At 42.8% G+C, this 20,704-nt stretch overlaps 1 protein-coding gene across 2 annotated transcripts; it reads left to right on the top strand.

Moving 5' to 3' along the window:
• The first annotated feature begins 27 nt into the window (after positions 1-27).
• Positions 28-17,243, top strand: LOC115117100 (interferon lambda receptor 1-like). 2 transcript variants are annotated; one of them, XM_029645560.2, is made up of 9 exons: positions 28-1,257; positions 2,366-2,519; positions 3,145-3,274; positions 4,770-4,948; positions 5,219-5,364; positions 5,593-5,758; positions 5,867-5,979; positions 11,708-12,477; positions 12,919-17,243. In XM_029645560.2, the coding sequence occupies exons 2-8, from the start codon at positions 2,471-2,473 to the stop codon at positions 12,470-12,472; spliced, it is 1,548 nt and encodes a 515-aa protein (XP_029501420.1). In that variant the 5' UTR covers positions 28-1,257; positions 2,366-2,470; the 3' UTR covers positions 12,473-12,477; positions 12,919-17,243. The 2 variants fall into 2 exon arrangements, with proteins under 2 accessions (XP_029501420.1, XP_029501419.1); XM_029645559.2 differs by having other exon boundaries at positions 11,708-17,243.
• The last annotated feature ends 3,461 nt before the right edge of the window (positions 17,244-20,704 follow it).

Raw genomic sequence — 20,704 nt, 5'->3', positions numbered from 1 at the left:
GCAAAAGAGAACAATAAGAGGGATGGGCCAAACCAAAATATACAAAACTTTTACAATCATATGTACAATATTGATATGAAAAAGTGTTTGTACACCAAAGAAAAACATTAGCTATGCAGCTGTAATTACTTTTAAAAAAATACACTGAATTATTATTATCAAATTATTAACATCCCCTCTTGACCTGGCCTATTTGAATTGGTCCTTGTGTGCAACTTGGTGCATAATCTAGGGGAACAACATCACACTGCTACACATGCGTGCTGTGTAGGCCTACAGTGCAAGTGTCTTAGCCGATAATTGCACAGATATTCCACTTGGTTGGATATGCCTTCTATCACGTCCATTCCTTCCCAAATATTGTCTTCTGTTGAGAATGTGTGTAAAACAAAGGTATTCACACTTTCCCGATCCTCACCCCAAAACAAGGCTACAGCCTTAAAATGTCTCTACGTGTTATCAGGATTCTGTTCATTCAGATACACTTGATTTTTGAAATGATCTTTCTCAAAAACGTTTGTATATTGTCCCATACTATAGCATGTACTATTAATTTGTATTTTTGTTTGTTATTTGGTTACATTAATGCAGTTCCTCCACCCCGACTTTGAATACCACTGATGTGTCCGTTTCATTCATTGTAATGTACGTGCAATTTTATGAAAGAAGAATATTAGAGCTCAATGATCAAATCGTGACCCGGTTTTTGTGTAGAATGTGTTTTTTTTTAAGCTATTGTTTCTAAAAGTTATTATGTGGGAAATTCCTTGATACGTCGAGACTTGTGTGTCATGTTAAAGTACACTGCTCTCTAAAAAAGAAATGCTTAGTGTGAAACAATGTCCCCCAGGAAAAGCCAGTCCGTTCTTATAAAGATCTGTGGTTGGTTGCGCAACATTGTCGTCATTTCCAGCAGCAGCGTTGTTATGCCGCGTTCAAAACAACTGGGAACTCGGAAAAATGTGAGGTCGATGATCTTCATGTGAGAAAATCTGATATCTAGAAAGAGGCCCGAGTTTCCGATTTGGATGACCGTCCGAAATGATTTTCCCAATCGTAACTCCTTTTTTTAACGCCTGTAAATCGGAGATTTACGAGTTCCCAGTTGATTTGAACGCGGCAAAAACCTTTTTGTATTTCTACAAGCTGGCAAGGCAGCAGTTACGGAAAGCACCCCAATTGTGGCAGAGGACTGGCTCTTCTTGTTTGACTTTCTGTTGCCAACCAGGCAGAAATGTGAAATGTCATCTCATAACGGTAGCTATGTTTTATTGTAATTGCATTATGCTTGGCGTTATCAAAGGATATTCACTGTTTGGCCTAGGCTTTGTTAGCGAGAAGCTAACGGAATCATGGCATTAGTGGAACCGACAGCTAACTGTTGTTTTACTAGCGGTTATCGTGTTTTGTTCTTACTATCTCTCTGCACGTTTATTTTGGTAATGTTGATGTAGCTAGTTGGCAGGGGTGTAAAACATACTTTGAAGTACCATTTAACGTTACCCCCGTAAAACGACTTATCTGTTTTACTATTTTATATTTTTTGACAACTTTTACTTCACTACATTCCTAAAGAAAATTATGTACTTTTTTTACTCCATACATTTTAACCCTGACAACCCTAAAGTACATGTTACATTTTGAATGCTTAGCCAGGACAGGAAAATGGTCCATTTCACGCACTTAATCAAGAGAACATCCCTGGTCCTCCCGCCTCTGATCTGCGGACTCACTAAACACAAATTATTCAGCTTGTAAATTATGTCTGGGTGTTGGAGTGTTCCCCTGACGATCCGTAAATAAAAACTATACATTTATGCTGTCTGGTTTGCTTAATATATGCAATTTTAAAAGATTTCTACTTCTGATACTGAAGTATATTTAAAGTCAAATACATTTAGACTTTTACTCAAGTAGTATTTTACTGGGTGAATTTTACCCGAGTCTTTTTCTATTGAGGTACTCTGTACTTTTACTCAAGTATCCACCTCTGCTAGTTGGCCACCTGAAACGAGAATATGTGATATCAACTAGTTATGCCACATAGCTACAAAAGTTCCCATTTCCATTATCACAAAGCAGCAGATTTCTGTAAAAAGAGTTAAGGAAAAGAAACACATTCTGACACCACCCTGGTTGCAATAGCCTAATGTAGCTTACCAAATTAGTCTGTTTTTCCTTTATCTTTCCAAAATTCCAGCACAATGTTGGTTTGAGTTGTGAATTATGAACCCCAGACGCCCTCAACCACATAAGAATGAACGCAGTTAAACAGTACATCCAAAAGTCAATCATCCGATCCTTTGAAACCAAGTGAACAAACACCACACCCAAAGAGACAATGAAGCCCGTCTGTCCTTTTCAGCTAGAAGAGGATGGACATGAGAGCCACTGCACAGTGGAGTCAAGGTGGAGGATGTACGTGTCAGCTTGATTGACATGACACACCGAGTGTTGTGGCAATGGTGTCATGTCTCCAGTGATATGGATGGTTACCTGGTTACTACAGGCACATTCAGGTGAGACATTTTTGAATAGCTTGTCGTCCCTCTGCATCTTGTACAATATATATTTTCCTCAGTAATGTTACGGCTTCATAATTGTAGTCATCATTACTGTATTTCCGAGTGACTGTCCAGTGTGATTTCTTAGAAATAATGACCTATAATTAATTACATTATGAGTGAAATAGCATTTTTTGGGGGGATGGAAAAATAAATATGTTAAAAATAATCTTTCCTGTGTTTGAATGGTGTGGCTGTACCCCAACAACAAAATGGTGTGGGTGTAGGCCTATACTTTAAGTTGCTTTTATCAATAAGGCCTGAGTGGGTGTGGCATATGCAATATGGCCCGAAGGGGTGCGGTATTTGGCCAATATAGCACGGCTAAAGACTGTTCTTACACACGACACGAAGTGGAGTGCCTGGATAAAACTCTTAGCTGTGGTATATTGCCCCCCCCCCCCCCGAGATGCCTTACTGCTATTATTAAAGACTGGTTACCAATGTAATTAGAGCAGTAAAACAAGTGATTTTTGTGTCATAGTATGCTGTGGTATACGGTCTGATATACCACAGGTTTTCAGCCAATCAGCATCCATGACCCAAACGACACACTAAATAAAATGTTCTTCTTCCTCAGCTGTGTGTGATCTGCCTGCTCCAGTCAATGTGACTCTCTCCTCCAGACATTTTGTCCACCAGCTGAGGTGGGACCCAGGCTCGGGGTCCCCCAGGAGCGTGTACTACCGCGTGATGATTTTCTCAAGCAGGTATGATATAGGTGTGTCATTCTGTATGATGTAGGTGTGTCATTCTGTATGAGTATCTCTCTCGCTCTTTGATCCTCTCAGTTAAATAGGTCAAACTGCTTTCCCTTGATGTGTTTGCTCTTTGAATGATTCAGTGTTGTAATCACAACATATTGTCTGATTCTGGGTTAAACTTAGACCATTGTTTATATTCAGAAGTATCTTGTTTCAAGGAGTGATAGCGACTGGTTTTTTGTTTTACATCAGAAGTTAATGGTTATCTGTAGGAGCCAGATGGCTTTGGAATGTGTTGGGTGGACGGGAGGAAGTCACAGGATTGCTATAGGGGATACGGGTGGTGATCTGTGGGTTAGGAAAATGAGGGGTTGAGGTCAGGTCAGGTCCCCTTAAAGGGAGAAATGATGCTTTATTGCCCTATTACTTCGTCTTCCCGTCAAACCATTATAGATGTAAGGATTAGAGAGAAGGAGTTGTGCCTAAATTGGAGTGTATATACTAGTGGTGGTGGTGGAAACATGTTTTGTCTAATGCAGTTGTATTGACCCTCTGGGAAGAATAAATTTGGTAAAGCTTTCATAATGAGAATTATAACCAAACTATCATATACCTAGGTGAAGATAGACTTGTCAGAATATGACTTGGGAGTGTCTTCTTGTATTTTAGCTCAATGATACACACACCATACTAACTACCGTAATTTCTGGACTATTAAGCGCACCTGAATATAAACCGCACCCACTGTATAAAATCAAAAAAAGTGTATTTTGTACATAAATAAGCTGCACATGTCTATAAGCCGCAGGTGCCTACCGGTACATTGAAACAAATGAACTTTACACAGCCTTTAAACGAAACACGGCTTGTAACAGAAATTTAAAAAAATAGCAGTAAACAGTAGCCTACCAAGAAAGTCATTGGTCACTATCTTCCTCCTCCTGTGCACTGAAACCACTGAAGTCATCTCCTTCGGTGTCGGAGTTGAATAGCCTCAGAATTGCTTCATCCGATGTTGGATCGCTGCCCTCTTCAACACGCAGCGGTCCAGCCTTTTCGAAACCCGTTGATGATAGTGGATTTTTTGACAAAGCTCCACGCTGTCAGCAGCTCTATTTCCTTTTCCAACAGCCAGATCGATCGCCTTCCACTTGAAAGCTGCATCATATGCATTTCTCCGTGTCTTTGACATGATGAGGGTGACAAAATGACTACCGTAATCAGAATGATGAAGTTTGAGCGCGCTCGATTTACGTCACATTATGTGACGGTGCTCAGTTTTTTTGGCGGCATGAATCTTGTGAAAGCGGGGAAAAATCCATAAATTAGCCGCGTCATTGTATAAACCGCGAGGTTCAAAGCGTGGGAATAAAGTAGTGGCTTATAGTCCGGAAATTACGGTACTGTGTAATGGCCAACAAGCAAACAAATCAACTAGACTTGAACTTCTCTCTCTCTGTCTATCATTACCTCTCTCTTTTTTCCCCCTCATTTAAATTAGGGGTGGCCAGTCTTGGGAGGTGGTGGCTGGTTGTGAGCACGTGGAGTCCCCTCTGGTGTGTAACCTGACTAAAGCATTCTCAAGCCGTAGTCACACCTACTACAACAGGGTGTTCGCTGTGTCTGGGAACGAAGTCTCACCCCCGGGCAACCAAAACGGCTTTAAACCCATCGATGGCAGTGAGTGTCAGCGTTTCCTCAGTCACGCCCGAAAAGGAGAGCAGGCCAGTGCTTATCAGGGTTGTGGGGGAAGGAGGGGCCGGGAATGGAGTTTGTAGGGTTAATGTTATAATACTTTGGAGTTGTGTTCAGGAGCGCTAGCAGAACAACTAGTAGGGTGACACGTTCTTCATTTAAAAAAACATGTTCTCCCCTTTCTGGAGAGACTTTAAAACTGCTTGGTTGAACAGCAGCCACTAAGTGCTGTTTGTCCCTCTGTGTGTCCTGTAGCCCTCCTGGACCCGCCCGTGGTGAGTGTTAAGGCCTGCGGCAGCACTCTGTGTGTGAACCTGAGGCCTCCTGTGGATGGCTTGTGGGATGTCTACGACAGTTTCCGCTACAGCTTAAGCATCACAAGCAGCAGGCATGGAGCTAAGGTGAGGACAGGAAGAGCCAAACCTTTTGAAAATCTAAAACATGCCTACGGGTTGGAGCTACATGGTTCATTTTGATATTGAGTGACAGATTCACACACAGTATAACATCATCACTGCGTCGTCAGAGATGCTTTACTTATTGCATGCCATGTTCTCATTTCAGTGCTGAATAACTCTGTGTATTCAAGCATGACGCATTGGTTTGATTGGTTTCTGTTGTGTGTCCAGTACTCTGAGGAGATGACGTCTCTGAAAGAAAAGATTCTAAATAACCTGGCTCCAGGCAGAGAGTACTGTGTCTCCGTCAGAATAAGGGACAGCGAGGAGAGAAGCGACAAGAACTCTTCCTACAGCCAACCACACTGTGCCTTCACAGCTGCCAAGTACAACGCAGGTACACTGTGTGTGTGTGTGTGTGTGTGTGTGTGTGTGCGCACGTGTGGTGTGTGCGCGTGAGCACATATGTGGTCTTTGTGTTCTGACTGTCGATCTCTCTCCACAGATGCAGAGATCTCAGTGGTTTTGTGTTTGCTTGTGTTGTCTGGGCTGTTAACTACTACCCTACTGTACCGTACTGGATTCCTCTGTCTTAGACGACACCTTCCAGAAGTACTGGTAAGCTATAGACTGATACAGATAGATCTATTCTAGCCCTGGTTTCAATCAATCAATAAAATCTATTTTATAAATATCTTTTAACAACAGCAGTTGTCACAAAGTGCTTCACAGATACCAGCCTAAAACCCCAGAGAGAAAGCAAAGCAGAAGCACAGAAACTAGGAAAAACACCCTAGAAGGCAGGACATGGTTGGAATACTCGATCAGAAGGAGTCTGGGACTGGCCTCCCGAGTGGCGCAGCGGTCTAAGGCACTGCATCACAGTGCTAGAGGCGTCACTACAGACCCGGGTTTGATCCCAGGCTGTGACGCATCTGGCCGAGACCCGGATGACCCATGAGGCGGCTCACAATTGGTCCAGGTTAGGGGAGGGTTTGGCGTAGTCCTTGTCCCATCGTGCTCTAGCGAATCCTTGCGGCGAGCCGGGTGCATGCACGCTGACTTTGGTCGCCAGCTGTACAGCTGGCGTGTGCAGGTGGCGTGTGCAGCTGGCTTCCGGGTTAACCAAGCAGTGTGTCAAGAAGCAGTGCGTCTTGGCTGGGTTATGTTTCGTAGGACGCATGGCTCTCGACCTTCGCCTCTCTTGAGGAGTTGCAGCGATGAGACAAGACTGTAACTACCAATTGGATACCATGAAATTGGGGAGAAAAAGAGGTCTGGAACAAGGTAGAACTGACTGAAGAGTGTTAGGTCACAAATCTTAACATTAGCTCATGCTAAAATGTCCACAGGAGGCTCAGACAGTGGAGATTGACAGCCCTGCACAATTGATTTTTTAATCTTCAACATAGAAAATGCTACTAAAAATAACCCATGATTCACCAAACTATATTTTGAAAGGGGAAGCAGAGTACTTTAAGCACGTGTTTTTGTTTTAGTCCACTAGCCGACGATAATTGTATGGATTTTTTTTCTACTATTAATGTAAAATTAACAACTGTACAGAAAGACTCATGTGAAGGCCAAATTACAAAGGATGAATTTCTTGACTCAATTAAAGGCTTTATGTCAGAGAACTCCAGGGTTGGATTGGCATACCAGTGGAAGTATACCACACTTTTTAATATAGTCAGATGACCACGATTAGCATGTTTTAATAGAAATGGTAGATTACCAGATACTCAACAAGGTGTGATTTCATTATTACTGAAACAGGACCCAGGTGGTAAATATAAAGATCCAGTCCATTTAAACAAAATTGGAGGCCCCTTTACATGTCCGTGTTCTAGTCAAATGCATAGTGCATAGAATTAAAAATGTATTGTTTGATATTATTCAACCTAATCAGACAGATTTTTTTTTACATTGACGATACAATGGAGATAATATAAGATAAATACTGGAAACAATAGAACACTATAAAAAATAATCTGGGAAACCAGGCCTGGTATTCATAACTGACTTTAAAAATGATTTTGATTAAGTATGCCTGGAATTTATAAGCGATGAGACAAGATAGTAGCTACTAAACAATTGGATACCACAAAATTGGGGAGAAAAAGGGGTCAAATAAAAAAAATTAAAGGAATCTCAGACGACACGAAATAGAGGTTGAACAGGCTAGTAATAGGGGTTGCAACAATTTCGGCAGATCATTTTAGAAAGAAAGGGTCTAGATTGTCTAGCCCGGCGGATTTGTATGGGTCCAGATTTTGCAGCTCTTTCAAAACATCAGCTGACTGGATTTGACCCTGCCTATACCTAACAACCTGTTTTTTAAAAATGATATCATCAAAAAATATTCAAGTTTATCTGAAATGGCAAATCAGACCAAATGAAACAGGATTATTTATATATTGAAGATGAATTCGGAGGGCAGAAATGATTAAATATTGAAGGATTAGACCTCTTACTTAGAGCTTCAGTCATACAAACGTTATTTTAAATCTAGACTGGTTCTCTAGCAAATTAGTAAGAATGTCTCACCCCATGTTCAAGAATGGCCTTTTTCCCTTTTCAGATTACGATCTATTACTTTCGGATATTTTAAAATGAAATAATCTCCAAAATATTGCTATATTTAAGACAAGCCTTAGAAAGTTGGTTGCAATTTCAGTTTAATCCACCAGAAAAGACAGAACAAATAATAAAACAGATATTGTGGTTAAACTCAAATATATTAATAGATTAAAAAAATTAAAAAACATTACAAAAAAAAGTAGTCTTTATAAATGATATCATAAATATGACTGGTAGAGTTAAGTCACACATGCAGTTTACAGAAATACATGGAAATGTCTGCTCTACCCAAAGTTACAATCAACTAATTGCAGCAAAATAACGGCGGATTCAAAACTTAGAATTTGTCTATTTAAATTAGTATACAAAATTTGAATAAATAATTTTGTACATGTGTAGATTGTTTTTGGTCGCAGGTCCAGGATGGTTGGAGAAGTGCAACATTGACTTGGAACTAACTCAGCAGTTAGCACTACTGGGTGATTTGATAAATAATATAGTAATACTTTTAGCAATTAAAAAACAAATATTTAATATACAATCAGTAGAAACTATGAGAATAAGAAAGATTCAAAACTTTTGTGAACATCATAGCACAGTTGAAAAATATATGGCAAGTAAGAAATACAAAAGTGATTTTCTGAGAGGGGTTGTGTGGAGCTGAAGGATGGGATTAGAAACTACAAGATAACTAATGTAAAATATACTTTGTCCGTGTATATAAGTTCAGAACTTTTGTGAAACATAACAGCACAGTTGAAAAATAGAAATAAAACTGGATGGACTTCAGAGATCGATGGGAGGGGTTCGTGGTAGCTGAAGGATGGGATTTAAAAAATAAAATAAAAAACACACACGATAACTATTGTAAAATACGTTGTGTCAAGTAAAATGTATATACAGTAGTAAAATGTATATACATTTATATAGTATGTATAAACTGGAAGTAGAAGCCTTAGTGTTGTTGTCCATTAGTTTACTCCAATTAGAGGAAGAGTGGTAAAGTTAGGGGGAAATAATAAAGGAAAATATAAATATATTTTAATATATACAGTACCAGTCAATGTCTTCATTATTATTCTACAATGTAGAAAATAGTAAAAAATAAAGAAAAACCCTTGAATGAGTAGGTGTCCAAACTTTTGACTGGTACTGTATATGTTTACAACAACAAAAATATACAGGGGGATTGGAAGTGATGCAGACAATTACATTGATAGAAGCTACAATCTGTCTGCACTGTTAAAGCGGATCTACACCCTAACAAAAAGAAAGACAGCCCTGCACAATGCCGGAAAGAGCTGCAAGTCACGCACACACACACACACACACACACACACACACACACCCACAACCAACTGTGATGCATGTAATTGTGCTGTGCTCACAAAGACTGAAACGGCACCGTGTTTACCAGACAGCTGCAGCCCCAGGCTGCTGCAACCAACTTGGTTCAAACAAACGCCCTCTTGTTTCTCTCCTAGTCTCTTTATCGGATACATTTGTATACGGTGCATTCAGAAAGCATTCGGACCCCTTGACTTTTTCCACATTTTGTTACGTTACAGCTGTATTCTAAAGTTTTTATTAAATAAAACATTTCCCTCATCAATCTACACCCCGTAATGACATCACAATACCCCATAATGACATCACAATACCCCATAATGACATCACAATACCCCATAATGACATCACAATACTCCATAATGACATCACAATACCCCATAATGACATCACAATACCCCATAATGACAAAGCAAAAAACAAGTTATGAAACATTTTTGCAAATGTATATAAAGAAACGTATTTACGTAAAGAATTCAGACCCTTGGCGATGAGACTCTGTTTAGGTCCGGTGCATTCTGTTTCTATTGATCATCCTTGAGATGTTTCGATTAACTTTACTGGAGTCCACCTGTGGTAAATTAAATTGATTGGGCATGATTTGGAAAGGCTCACACTTGTCTATTTAAGGTCCCACAGTAGGCGGTGCATGTCAGTTTTTGCTTTGTCATTATGGGGTATTGTGTGTAGATTGATGAGGGGAAAAAACTAACGTGATACATTTTAGAATAAGGCTGTAACGCAACTAAATGTGGAAAAACAGTAATCCAACTCGGGCCTCTTTCTACACCTTTGTCTCTGAAGATCAATGACGTCATTATTTGACCTTGTATTTTTCAAAGTTCCCAGTTGTTTTGAACACAGCATTAAACCACTGCGGAATTGACATTAATGTGTCGTACAGTGGAGGGGGAGGTCTGATTTAAACCACACAACTGAATTAACATATCACACAGTGGAGGGGGAGGTATGATTTAAACCACACAACTGAATTAACATATCACACAGTCACACAGGAGGGGGAGGTATGATTTAAACCACACAACTGAATTAACATATCACACAGTGGAGGGGGAGGTATGATTTAAACCACACAACTGAATTAACATATCACACAGTGGAGGGGGAGGTCTGATTTAAACCACACAACTGAATTAACATATCACACAGTGGAGGGGGAGGTCTGATTTAAACCACACAACTGAATTAACATATCACACAGTGGAGGGGGAGGTCTGATTTAAACCACACAACTGAATTAACATATCACACAGTGGAGGGGAGGTATGATTTAAACCACACAACTGAATTAACATATCACACAGTGGGAGGGGAGGTCTGATTTAAACCACACAGCTGAATTAACATATCACACAGTGGAGGCGGGGGGTCTGATTTAAACCACACAGCTGAATTAACATATCACACAGTGGAGGCGGGGGGTCTGATTTAAACCACACAACTGAATTAACATATCACACAGTGGAGGGGGGGTCTGATTTAAACCACACAGCTGAATTAACATATTTACATTTACATTTATTTACATTTAAGTCATTTAGCAGACGCTCTTATCCAGAGCGACTTACAAATTGGTGCGTTCACCTTATGACATCCAGTGGAACAGCCACTTTACAATAGTGCATCTAAATCTTTTAAGGGGGGTGAGAAGGATTACTTTATCCTATCCTAGGTATTCCTTAAAGAGGTGGGGTTTCAGGTGTCTCCGGAAGGTGGTGATTGACTCCGCTGTCCTGGCGTCGTGAGGGAGTTTGTTCCACCATTGGGGGGCCAGAGCAGCGAACAGTTTTGACTGGGCTGAGCGGGAACTGTACTTCCTCAGTGGTAGGGAGGCGAGCAGGCCAGAGGTGGATGAACGCAGTGCCCTTGTTTGGGTGTAGGGCCTGATCAGAGCCTGGAGGTACTGAGGTGCCGTTCCCCTCACAGCTCCGTAGGCAAGCACCATGGTCTTGTAGCGGATGCGAGCTTCAACTGGAAGCCAGTGGAGAGAGCGGAGGAGCGGGGTGACGTGAGAGAACTTGGGAAGGTCACACAGTGGAGGAGGGGGGGGTCTGATTTAAACCACACAGCTGAATTAACATCACACAGTGGAGGGGGGAGTCCAGGCTAACAATGTGCCAATGAAAGATAGGTTGTTTCCCATCTGCTCACTGTTTGATTTGTTCTATCAGGAAGTGTTGACCACAGCGGTGCTTTTAGTATTCATGAGGTGACCTTAGTCACAGGCTCACACATGGTGTCAAAAGAGGCGCAACGCTCTGTTGATTTAAGACTTGTTTTGTTTTTTTAGTCTACGTAATCTACGTATTTAAAAACATTTTCGGTAGCCAATGGTCTTATTCTGTGGTACGTGTCTGACTACTCACCTCACAGATGAACTCTTATCTCCCCTCTGCAGAGCTCAATACAACACCACGAGGAGAGCCTATACACCGTGCCCTGTGATGAGAAACCATGTCCCTCGGTGCTTCCAGTGCCACCATCGCCCCCTTCAGGAAGCACTGGGAAGGACACAGAGAGTGAGGAAGAAAGCGAGGCAGAGACAGAGCGAAGCAGTGAGGGAGGACAAGGATACAAGACACGAGGGATCACTGCTGGTCTGACCTCTCATAACCCCCTCTCTTCCTCCTCTTCCTCTAGAGCAGAGGTGTTCCTACACCCCTATCTAAGCACACGCTCTCTGGCATCTCCCACTGACACTCAGACCACCGCTGAGACGCAGTCCAACCGCCCTCGCGTTCCTCTCTTCATAACCAGCGACCGGCAGCCTGAATCTGTGCTCAGGCCTGACGGCCTCTCAATGTCTCTATCAAACAACCATCTACCGTCTGGACCCTCACAAACCAGTCAGCTTACAGAGCCAGCTCGATGTGCCTCACGGGGACAGGACTTGAGCTTCAGTCTTTCCTCAGAGAGGGACACAGGGGGATTTCATCCGGAGGAGGAGGAGAGCTGCTTGGATGTCAACCTGCTGTCTGTAACCCTAGGTAGACATGAGGAGATGAAGGATCCAGAACCCCGCTCTCTGGGGGAGCCCACCACTCCCTTCCTGCCCTCTGACACTAAGTGTTGGGCCACAGAGCCTGCCATAACACAGACGCACACTGCTACCTCTGAGGAGGAGGAGGAAGATGAGGAGTATTTTGGTTACATGAGGCGATGAGAGAAGTAATTTGTTGCACAATTAACCATTCCATTTTTTATTTGCCAGGAGTTTTTTTAATTTGTTAATGAAAGCCATATGGTACCTACCTGTGGACATTCAGTGTACTCTTCTGGCATAAATATCAAGGTCCCAAGGTAGCCTGAAGTGGCTTCCTTGTCCTTCCTTTATTTTTGTTATAACCTTTATTTTACTAGGCAAGTCAGTTAAGAACAAATTCTAATTTACAATGACCGTCTGCCCCGGGAACAGTGGGTTAACTGCCTTGTTCAGGGGCAGAACGACAGATTTTTACCTTGTCAGCTTGGGGATTCGATCCAGCAACTTTTCGGTTTCTAGTCCAACGCTCTAACCACTAGGCTACCGACTGCTCCTTTATCTGCATTAGGTGAAAATAACTGTTTTATCTCTCCATCATATTGCTTTGACTTCTCTTGTATTTTCAGACCAGTTGAAATTTAAAAGAGAAAGAGCCAATGTATTTGCCTGACTACCCAGACTCCTCGCACCGGCCATATGCTACGCCACGCCCACGGACGTTAGTTTCTTCTCCGCAATGAGTCTGGATCCGAGTACCTCCCCCAACGATTTCTAGAATGCAAACACTTTCTAACCATTCTGATTGGTCCCAGAAACTGATGGATTGGACCAGAGCCAGAACGAACACGTGGATAAAGCGCTGTTTAGAAAATGTGTCATTGGGTTTTTGATACTCTGATTGGTCAGAGATGATCCAATCGCTGATGACTTTGTTTTGTACAACACCCCCCCCCCCCCCCCCCCTTGTGATGTCAGTTTGACTGAAGTATGTAGCGAACGACAGAACAGCGGAAGTATTTAGTTTTGAGTCGGCGGCCAACCAATAGTATTGATATGGACTGTACTATATTATTGCAGTTTTTTTTAAAGTATTTAGACATATAGAATTATGTTTTTTTTTTTTTTACATCATTAAATTGTTAGTTTTTCCCAATTGCTAAAACACAATTTTGAAAACTAGGCTGGTTTTATCCAAATACTTAACACAATTCACAAAACCACACACCCAAACTGCAAAAGGAAGCACTGCAACAAACTACATATATCAAAATGAAACATTAGCACAAAATGGCACACACTTCATTCATATTACCAGATTTGTCTAACCAACTACACTGTTGGGCGTAATGAAAAGCACTCTCATCTTTAGGATGCTTTGCCATAATACTAAAATAGTTCAAATTCTAGAAGATTCTTCAGATGCACATAAATATTTGCAGATACACACACATGCTGTTGAAACATTTTATTTTTCACCAAAACAAGTCAGTGCAACATACGCACAGCAGATATATTTACATTGGACTGAACCAAAATATGCTCACAAAAAAAACAGTCAACTGAAAAAGAAAAGTGCTGAAAAAAATATATAGAAAAAAAGAGGCATGAAAAATAATTAGGCAGCATCTTGCCGCACAGCTGGGTCTGGCCACAACGCCTCGTCCACATCACAGGCAATATCTTCCCTTGCCAGACATCGAGGGAAGAAGCGCCTTGAGTGCCTTATCCCTCCCTGAATCACGCCCACATCAATCTCATCACATGCCTCTTCCATAGCCTGCACAAGAGGCCTGTGCACAAAGGGCTGCCGGTCGTACACCTTCCACCGCCATGCCGAAAATAACTCTTCTATGGGGTTCAGAAATGGTGAGTATGGTGGGAGGTATTGCACGAGACATGGTGGGTGGTCAGCAAACCAGTTTTGGACTGGGGCTGCACGATGAAAGCTCACGCTGTCCCATACTACAACGTACTGGGTTCTTTGATGATCTGCATTATTCATACGCTCTGGTGGTATGAGAATGTTGTGGAGTCTGTCCAGAAATGTGAGAATATGGGCTGTGTTGTATGGTCCAAGGTTGGCATGACGGTGGAGGACACCATGCGTATTGGAGATGGCAGCGCACATTGTGATGTTCCCACCACGTCGGCCAGGAACATCTATAACGGCTCTGTGGCCAATGACGTTTCTCTCACTTCTTCTGGTCTCTGCTAGGTTGAACCCAGCCTCATCTATAAAGATGAACTCGTGTGGGATTGCATGAGCATCCATTTCCAGTACTCCCTGAAAACAAAGAACAAAAGCAGTCAATATGGTGTTATCCAGTACACTGGGAAACAATGCTGTGTGTAGTGTACTGCAGTCAATATGGTGTTATCCAGTACACTGGGAAACAATGTTGTGTGTAGTGTACTGCAGTCAATATGGTGTTATCCAGTACACTGGGAAACAATGTTGTGTGTAGTGTACTGCAGTCAATATGGTGTTATCCAGTACACTGGGAAACAATGCTGTGTGTAGTGTACTGCAGTCAATATGGTGTTATCCAGTACACTGGGAAACAATGCTGTGTGTAGTGTACTGCAGTCAATATGGTGTTATCCAGTACACTGGGAAACCATGTTGCGTGTAGTGTACTGCAGTCAATATGGTGTTATCCAGTACACTGGGAAACCATGTTGCGTGTAGTGTACTGCAGTACTTACTGTAATTGTACTTACATCCACATATGATCGTCTGACCTCTTTGTTTCTTTGAGAGTTTCTCTCAAACGGCACCTTTTTATAAAGTTGTTTCATTGTGATTGGGTTTGGCGTGAGAATGTGGACAGACTGACTCGTTGAACATGGTGTTGTCTTGGATGATGTGGCTTTGAATTTCTCGTCATCTGATTTCATTATTTTCCAGAACCAAGTTTACAATGGCAGCTTCCTGTACCCCGGTGAATAATGGCCCCTACTTCCACCATGGTTGGCCCCTTCCTCCACCATGGTTGGCCCCTTCCTCCACCATGGTTGGCCCCTTCCTCCACCGTGGTTGGCCCCTTCCTCCACCGTGGTTGGCCCCTTCCTCCACCGTGGTTGGCCCCTTCCTCCACCATGGTTGGCCCCTTCCTCCACCATGGTTGGCCCCTTCCTCCACCGTGGTTGGCCCCTTCCTCCACCGTGGTTGGCCCCTTCCTCCACCGTGGTTGGCCCCTTCCTCCACCGTGGTTGGCCCCTTCCTCCACCATGGTTGGCCCCTACCTCCACCATGGTTGGCCCCTTCCTCCACCATGGTTGGCCCCTTCCTCCACCATGGTTGGCCCCTTCCTCCACCGTTGTTGGCCCCTTCTTCCACCGTTGTTGGCCCCTTCCTCCACCGTGGTTGGCCCCTTCCTCCACCGTGGTTGGCCCCTACCTCCACCGTGGTTGGCCCCTTCCTCCACCATGGTTGCGTCTCTCAGTCCTTTAGAAAAACAAAACAAATAGGGCTTGGACAATGCAGCCTAAAGGTATTTCCCCCACAGTAGAGTAAATTCTACAGGAAATGTGTGCAGTTAGTGTTTGACATCAGCTGTTCATGAAGTAACTGATACACTATGACGTGGGGTGTACTACATAGTGTGAAAGAAATGTTGGTTACATACCTGTACTCCAGTCTCAATGTCCGGAGGACACAGGCGACAGTAACACGGCTCAGGTTGGGCTGCGCTCTCTGTCCAGCCTCTCACATTGTCAGCCCATGGTTGATGGGCAGCAGGGTAGCCTAGTGGTTAGAGCGTTGGACTAGTAACCGGAAGGTTGAAGGTTGCGAGTTCAAAACCCCCGAGCTGACAAGGTACAAATCTGTTGTTCTGCCCTGAACAGGCAGTTAACCCACTGTTCCCAGGCCGTCATTGAAAATAAGAATTTGTTCTTAACTGACTTGCCTAGTTAAATAAAGGTAAAATAAATAAAAATAAAAACATGATCAACTAAGGTTGCTCTGATTTCATTTGAAAGTTGTCTTTGGCCATGAATTCCTCTATCAGTTCTACCCCTACCTCTCACTCTTCCTCCCCCTCTCATTCTCTCTTCCTCCCCCTCTCATTCTCACCCTTCCTCTACATCTCTCTGCAACGGCTTCCATTGTTGTAAAACAAAAGGTGCTCACCTGTGGTCTTTTCATGGTGCTTACTTCCTGATTTGAAGTTGTAACAATGAACCATTGAGGTGTTTGGCCAGGTGGCACGTATTGGCCAATTAGTTCATGTAGTGTCATTTTGAATGGCAGTGTTTTGAAATGGCAAACATGTGACTTTATGTCAGATTGTTGTGTCTTACGCAGAGAACCGTGTGAAGTGCATTTAAAACGTGCCATTTAGAATTACAAAATGTGTGTAATGCAGAAAATGTGTTTAGACTTTTGGAGACTTGAGAAGAAGGTTTTGCTCTCTGTGTGTCAGGTTAAATAATTGTGCTGTTGCATGTCGTTTTAGTGTGTTAGCAATGTAAAGTACATATTACCTCGGCGGAGTTCTCAAGTTGCTAACTTGAATGTGAGAGCCATTATCAAAAGTTTAAATTAGGTTTACAAGTACTTTGGGGTTATATTATCGATGTTCACAGACAGCATTAGCCAGTAGTACTAATGCTAACGGGCAAACGTCAAGGGCATCATTGGTCACGCTATACAATACAGTATTCTGTACTTATTCAGAAGGTCAACATACTTTTTAGTGTTTATGCGATCATCGTAGTAGTACTTCTTTACTTTCTTTTTGCTATACTGTAAGAAACATTTAATCTGTTACATATTCAGGAAAAAGTCGTCCTTTTGAAGTGTGTATTATACAAATTTTGCAATCAACGTTTATCTGTAAAATAAATGTAATATTTGTTTAACGCCAATTAATTTTTTATAAATCTTATACATTTAAAAAAAAATCCTTAATGTTGTATGTAATAAAATATTTTTCTACCATCTTAACATTTTGTTTTATCGTTTGTTATAAACACAGTTAAGAAACTATTCAGTACAACATTAGAAGCTTTATGTTCATGACAGATATCCTTCAAACCACAGGAACACAACTAATACAGCAGACACTTCAAAATATTACATCAAAATGGACAGCAAAGAAATACACGGAGTCTACAAAACATTAGGAACACCTTCCTAATATTGAGTTGCACCCCTCAGATCAGTCAATTCGTCGGGGCATGGCCTCCACATAGTGTCGAAAGCGTTCCACAGGGATGCTGGCCCATTTTGACTCCAATGCTTCCAACAGTTGTGTCAAGTTGGCTGGATTTCCTTTGGGTGGTTGGTCACTCTCTATACACACAGGAAACTGTTGAGTGTGAAAAGCCCAGCAGCGTTGCAGTTCTTGACACTCAAACCGGTGCGCCTGACACCTACTACCATACCCCGTTCAAAAGCACTTAAATATTTTGTCTTGCCCATTCACCATCTGAATGGCACACACAATGTATGTCTCAAGGCTTATAAATCCATCTTTAACACGTCTCCTTCCCTTCATCTACACTGATTGAAGTGGATTTAACAAGTGACATCAATAAGGGATCATAGCTTTAATCTGGATTCACTTGGCCAGTGTGTGTCATGGAAAGAGCAGCTTCCGTTACCTACAGTATCTTATCTTCATTGTTCTCTGAAACATCATTTTCTTGACATGTTTGATTTGTGTATTATCTCTGGTACTAATATTTTGCTCGACTATAATACCTGTCTCTCTGGCTGGTGTCCTATTTAATACCTGTCTCTCTGGCTGTCCTGTTTAATACCTGTCTCTCTGGCTGTCCTATTTAATACCTGTCTCTCTGGCTGGTGTCCTGTTTAATACCCGTCTCTCTGGCTGGTGTCCTATTTAATACCTGTCTCTCTGGCTGGTGTCCTATTTAATACCTGTCTCTCTGGCTGTCCTGTTTAATACCTGTCTCTCTGGCTGGTGTCCTGTTTAATACCCGTCTCTCTGGCTGTCCTGTTTAATACCTGTCTCTCTGGCTGGTGTCCTATTTAATACCTGTCTCTCTGGCTGTCCTGTTTAATACCTGTCTCTCTGGCTGTCCTGTTTAATACCTGTCTCTCTGGCTGGTGTCCTGTTTAATACCCGTCTCTCTGGCTGTCCTGTTTAATACCCGTCTCTCTGGCTGGTGTCCTGTTTAATACCCGTCTCTCTGGCTGTCCTGTTTAATACCTGTCTCTCTGGCTGGTGTCCTGTTTAATACCTGTCTCTCTGGCTGGTGTCCTGTTTAATACCTGTCTCTCTGGCTGGTGTCCTGTTTAATACCTGTCTCTCTGGCTGGTGTCCTGTTTAATACCTGTCTCTCTGGCTGTCCTGTTTAATACCCGTCTCTCTGGTGTCCTGTTTAATACCCGTCTCTCTGGCTGTCCTGTTTAATACCCGTCTCTCTGGCTGTCCTGTTTAATACCTGTCTCTCTGGCTGTCCTGTTTAATACCCGTCTCTCTGGCTGTCCTGTTTAATACCCGTCTCTCTGGCTGTCCTGTTTAATACCTGTCTTTCTGGCTGTCCTGTTCTGTGTGACTGTCTTATCATTTTATATTTGTTTGTCTGCGTCTCCCTCCCTCTCTCTCTATATGTCGATATGTTTCAGTGGTGTGCCTGCCCCCAGTCTTTAGCAACGTGTCCATTGTCTCCTTCAACCTTGAGCACACTCTGACCTGGCTGCCCTGTTCAGGGACTCCTGCCAACACCCACTTCACAGTTCAGAGCCTCAGGTACGCTCTTACTCTTCAGTCCCATGCTTTCCTTTTCCGATCCTTCTAGTGTAGCTGCTGAGTAAGTGCTTTCATTTCAGCTGGTTACGTGGTAAAGGCAAAATACTGACTCACTGCAGTCTAGGACAGGCACACCACTGGTAGAAATAGAGAGAAGGGGGAAAAAAAAGTGATTTAATCCATGTAAGGGCTGTAAACGTGAAGAAGGGGTCTGAATACTTTCCGAATGCACTGGATCTCCTTCATTTGGAGGTTGTTGTTGTTTTACAGTGTAGAGATACGTCAAAAGGTACATATACCTAGAAAAGAAAGCAAGTTCTGAGAATCTGGTCCAAACCCTCTCACATTTTCTTTTGAATAGAACCTGACAATAACACCAGGACTGAGGATGACAAAGTAGATCAGTATTTAGTCTAATATACTAATATATACTAACATCCGGCACATTTTTCCTCTCTGAGGGGTTCTTTACCTCGTACTGCAGATGTAGATACGTGTGGTTTTTTTCCCACTACTTCCTCTCACCAGAACACTCACTGTTTGTGTTCAAGGAAACTCACCTCTCACTCTAAGAATTACACCACCACAAGTTCAGGGGGAGGGGGCTAATCTCTAACCCACAGGTTCAGGGGAGGGGGCTCATCTCTAACCCACAGGTTCAGGGGGAGGGGGCTCATCTCTAAACCACAGGTTCAGGGGAGGGGGCTCATCTCTAACCCACAGGTTCAGGGGGAGGGGGCTCATCTCTAACCCACAGGTTCAGGGGAGGGGGCTCATCTCTAAACCACAGGTTCAGGGGAGGGGGCTCATCTCTAACCCACAGGGGAGAGGGCTCATCTCTAACCCACAGGTTCAGGGGGAGAGGGCTCATCTCTAACCCACAGGTTCAGGGGAGGGGGCTCATCTCTAACCCACAGGTTCAGGGGAGGGGGCTCATCTCTAACCCACAGGTTCAGGGGGAGGGGGCTCATCTCTAACCCACAGGTTCAGGGGGAGGGGGCTCATCTCTAACCCACAAGTTCAGGGGAGGGGCTCATCTCTAACCCACAGGTTCAGGGGAGGGGCTCATCTCTAACCCACAGGTTCAGGGGGAGGGGGCTCATCTCTAACCCACAGGTTCAGGGGGAGGGGGCTCATCTCTAACCCTCAGGGGGAGGGGGCTCATCTCTAACCCTCAGGTTTAGCGAGAGGGGGCTCATCTCCCATCTCTAACCCACAGGTTTAGCGGGAAGGGGCTCATCTCCCATCTCTAACCCACAGTTTATTTATCAATAGGGGCAGCAGGTAGCCTAATGTTAGAGCGTTGGGCCAGTAACCGAAAGGTTGCTGGATCGAATCCCCGAGCTTACATGGTAAAAATCTGTCGTTCTAAACAAGTCAGTTAACCCACTGGTCCCCGGTAGGCCGTCATTATAAATAAGAATTTGTTGTTGACTGACTTGCCTAGTTAATCAAATCAAAATGTGGTACAGATAGTGAATCTAATACACAACAACAATGAATGAACAAAAGTCATAGGACAAATACTGTATCTCATGGAATGGTATTATAGCTACACATGGCTACGAATCAGACCGTTATGATGAGAACGATCAATGTAGATTACCTATATATGTAGCATTGTAAACATGGCTATAAACATTAACTATATGAACATTGATTACCTATATATGTAGCATTGTAAAAC

Source organism: Oncorhynchus nerka, linkage group LG3 (assembly GCF_034236695.1).
Source record: "Oncorhynchus nerka isolate Pitt River linkage group LG3, Oner_Uvic_2.0, whole genome shotgun sequence".
Classification (NCBI taxonomy): Eukaryota; Metazoa; Chordata; class Actinopteri; order Salmoniformes; family Salmonidae; genus Oncorhynchus; species Oncorhynchus nerka.
The sequence above is the reverse complement of the archived record's forward strand: the minus strand, read 5'-3'. Positions and strand labels throughout refer to the sequence as shown.

Coding starts and splice junctions, on each gene's coding strand:
- LOC115117100 (XM_029645560.2), top strand. CDS start 2,471: ATGTCTCCAGTGATATGGATGGTTACCTGGTTACTACAGGCACATTCA. Junction 3,275..4,769: donor GTGATGATTTTCTCAAGCAG/GTATGATATAGG, acceptor CATTTAAATTAG/GGGTGGCCAGTCTTGGGAGG. Junction 5,980..11,707: donor GACACCTTCCAGAAGTACTG/GTAAGCTATAGA, acceptor TCCCCTCTGCAG/AGCTCAATACAACACCACGA.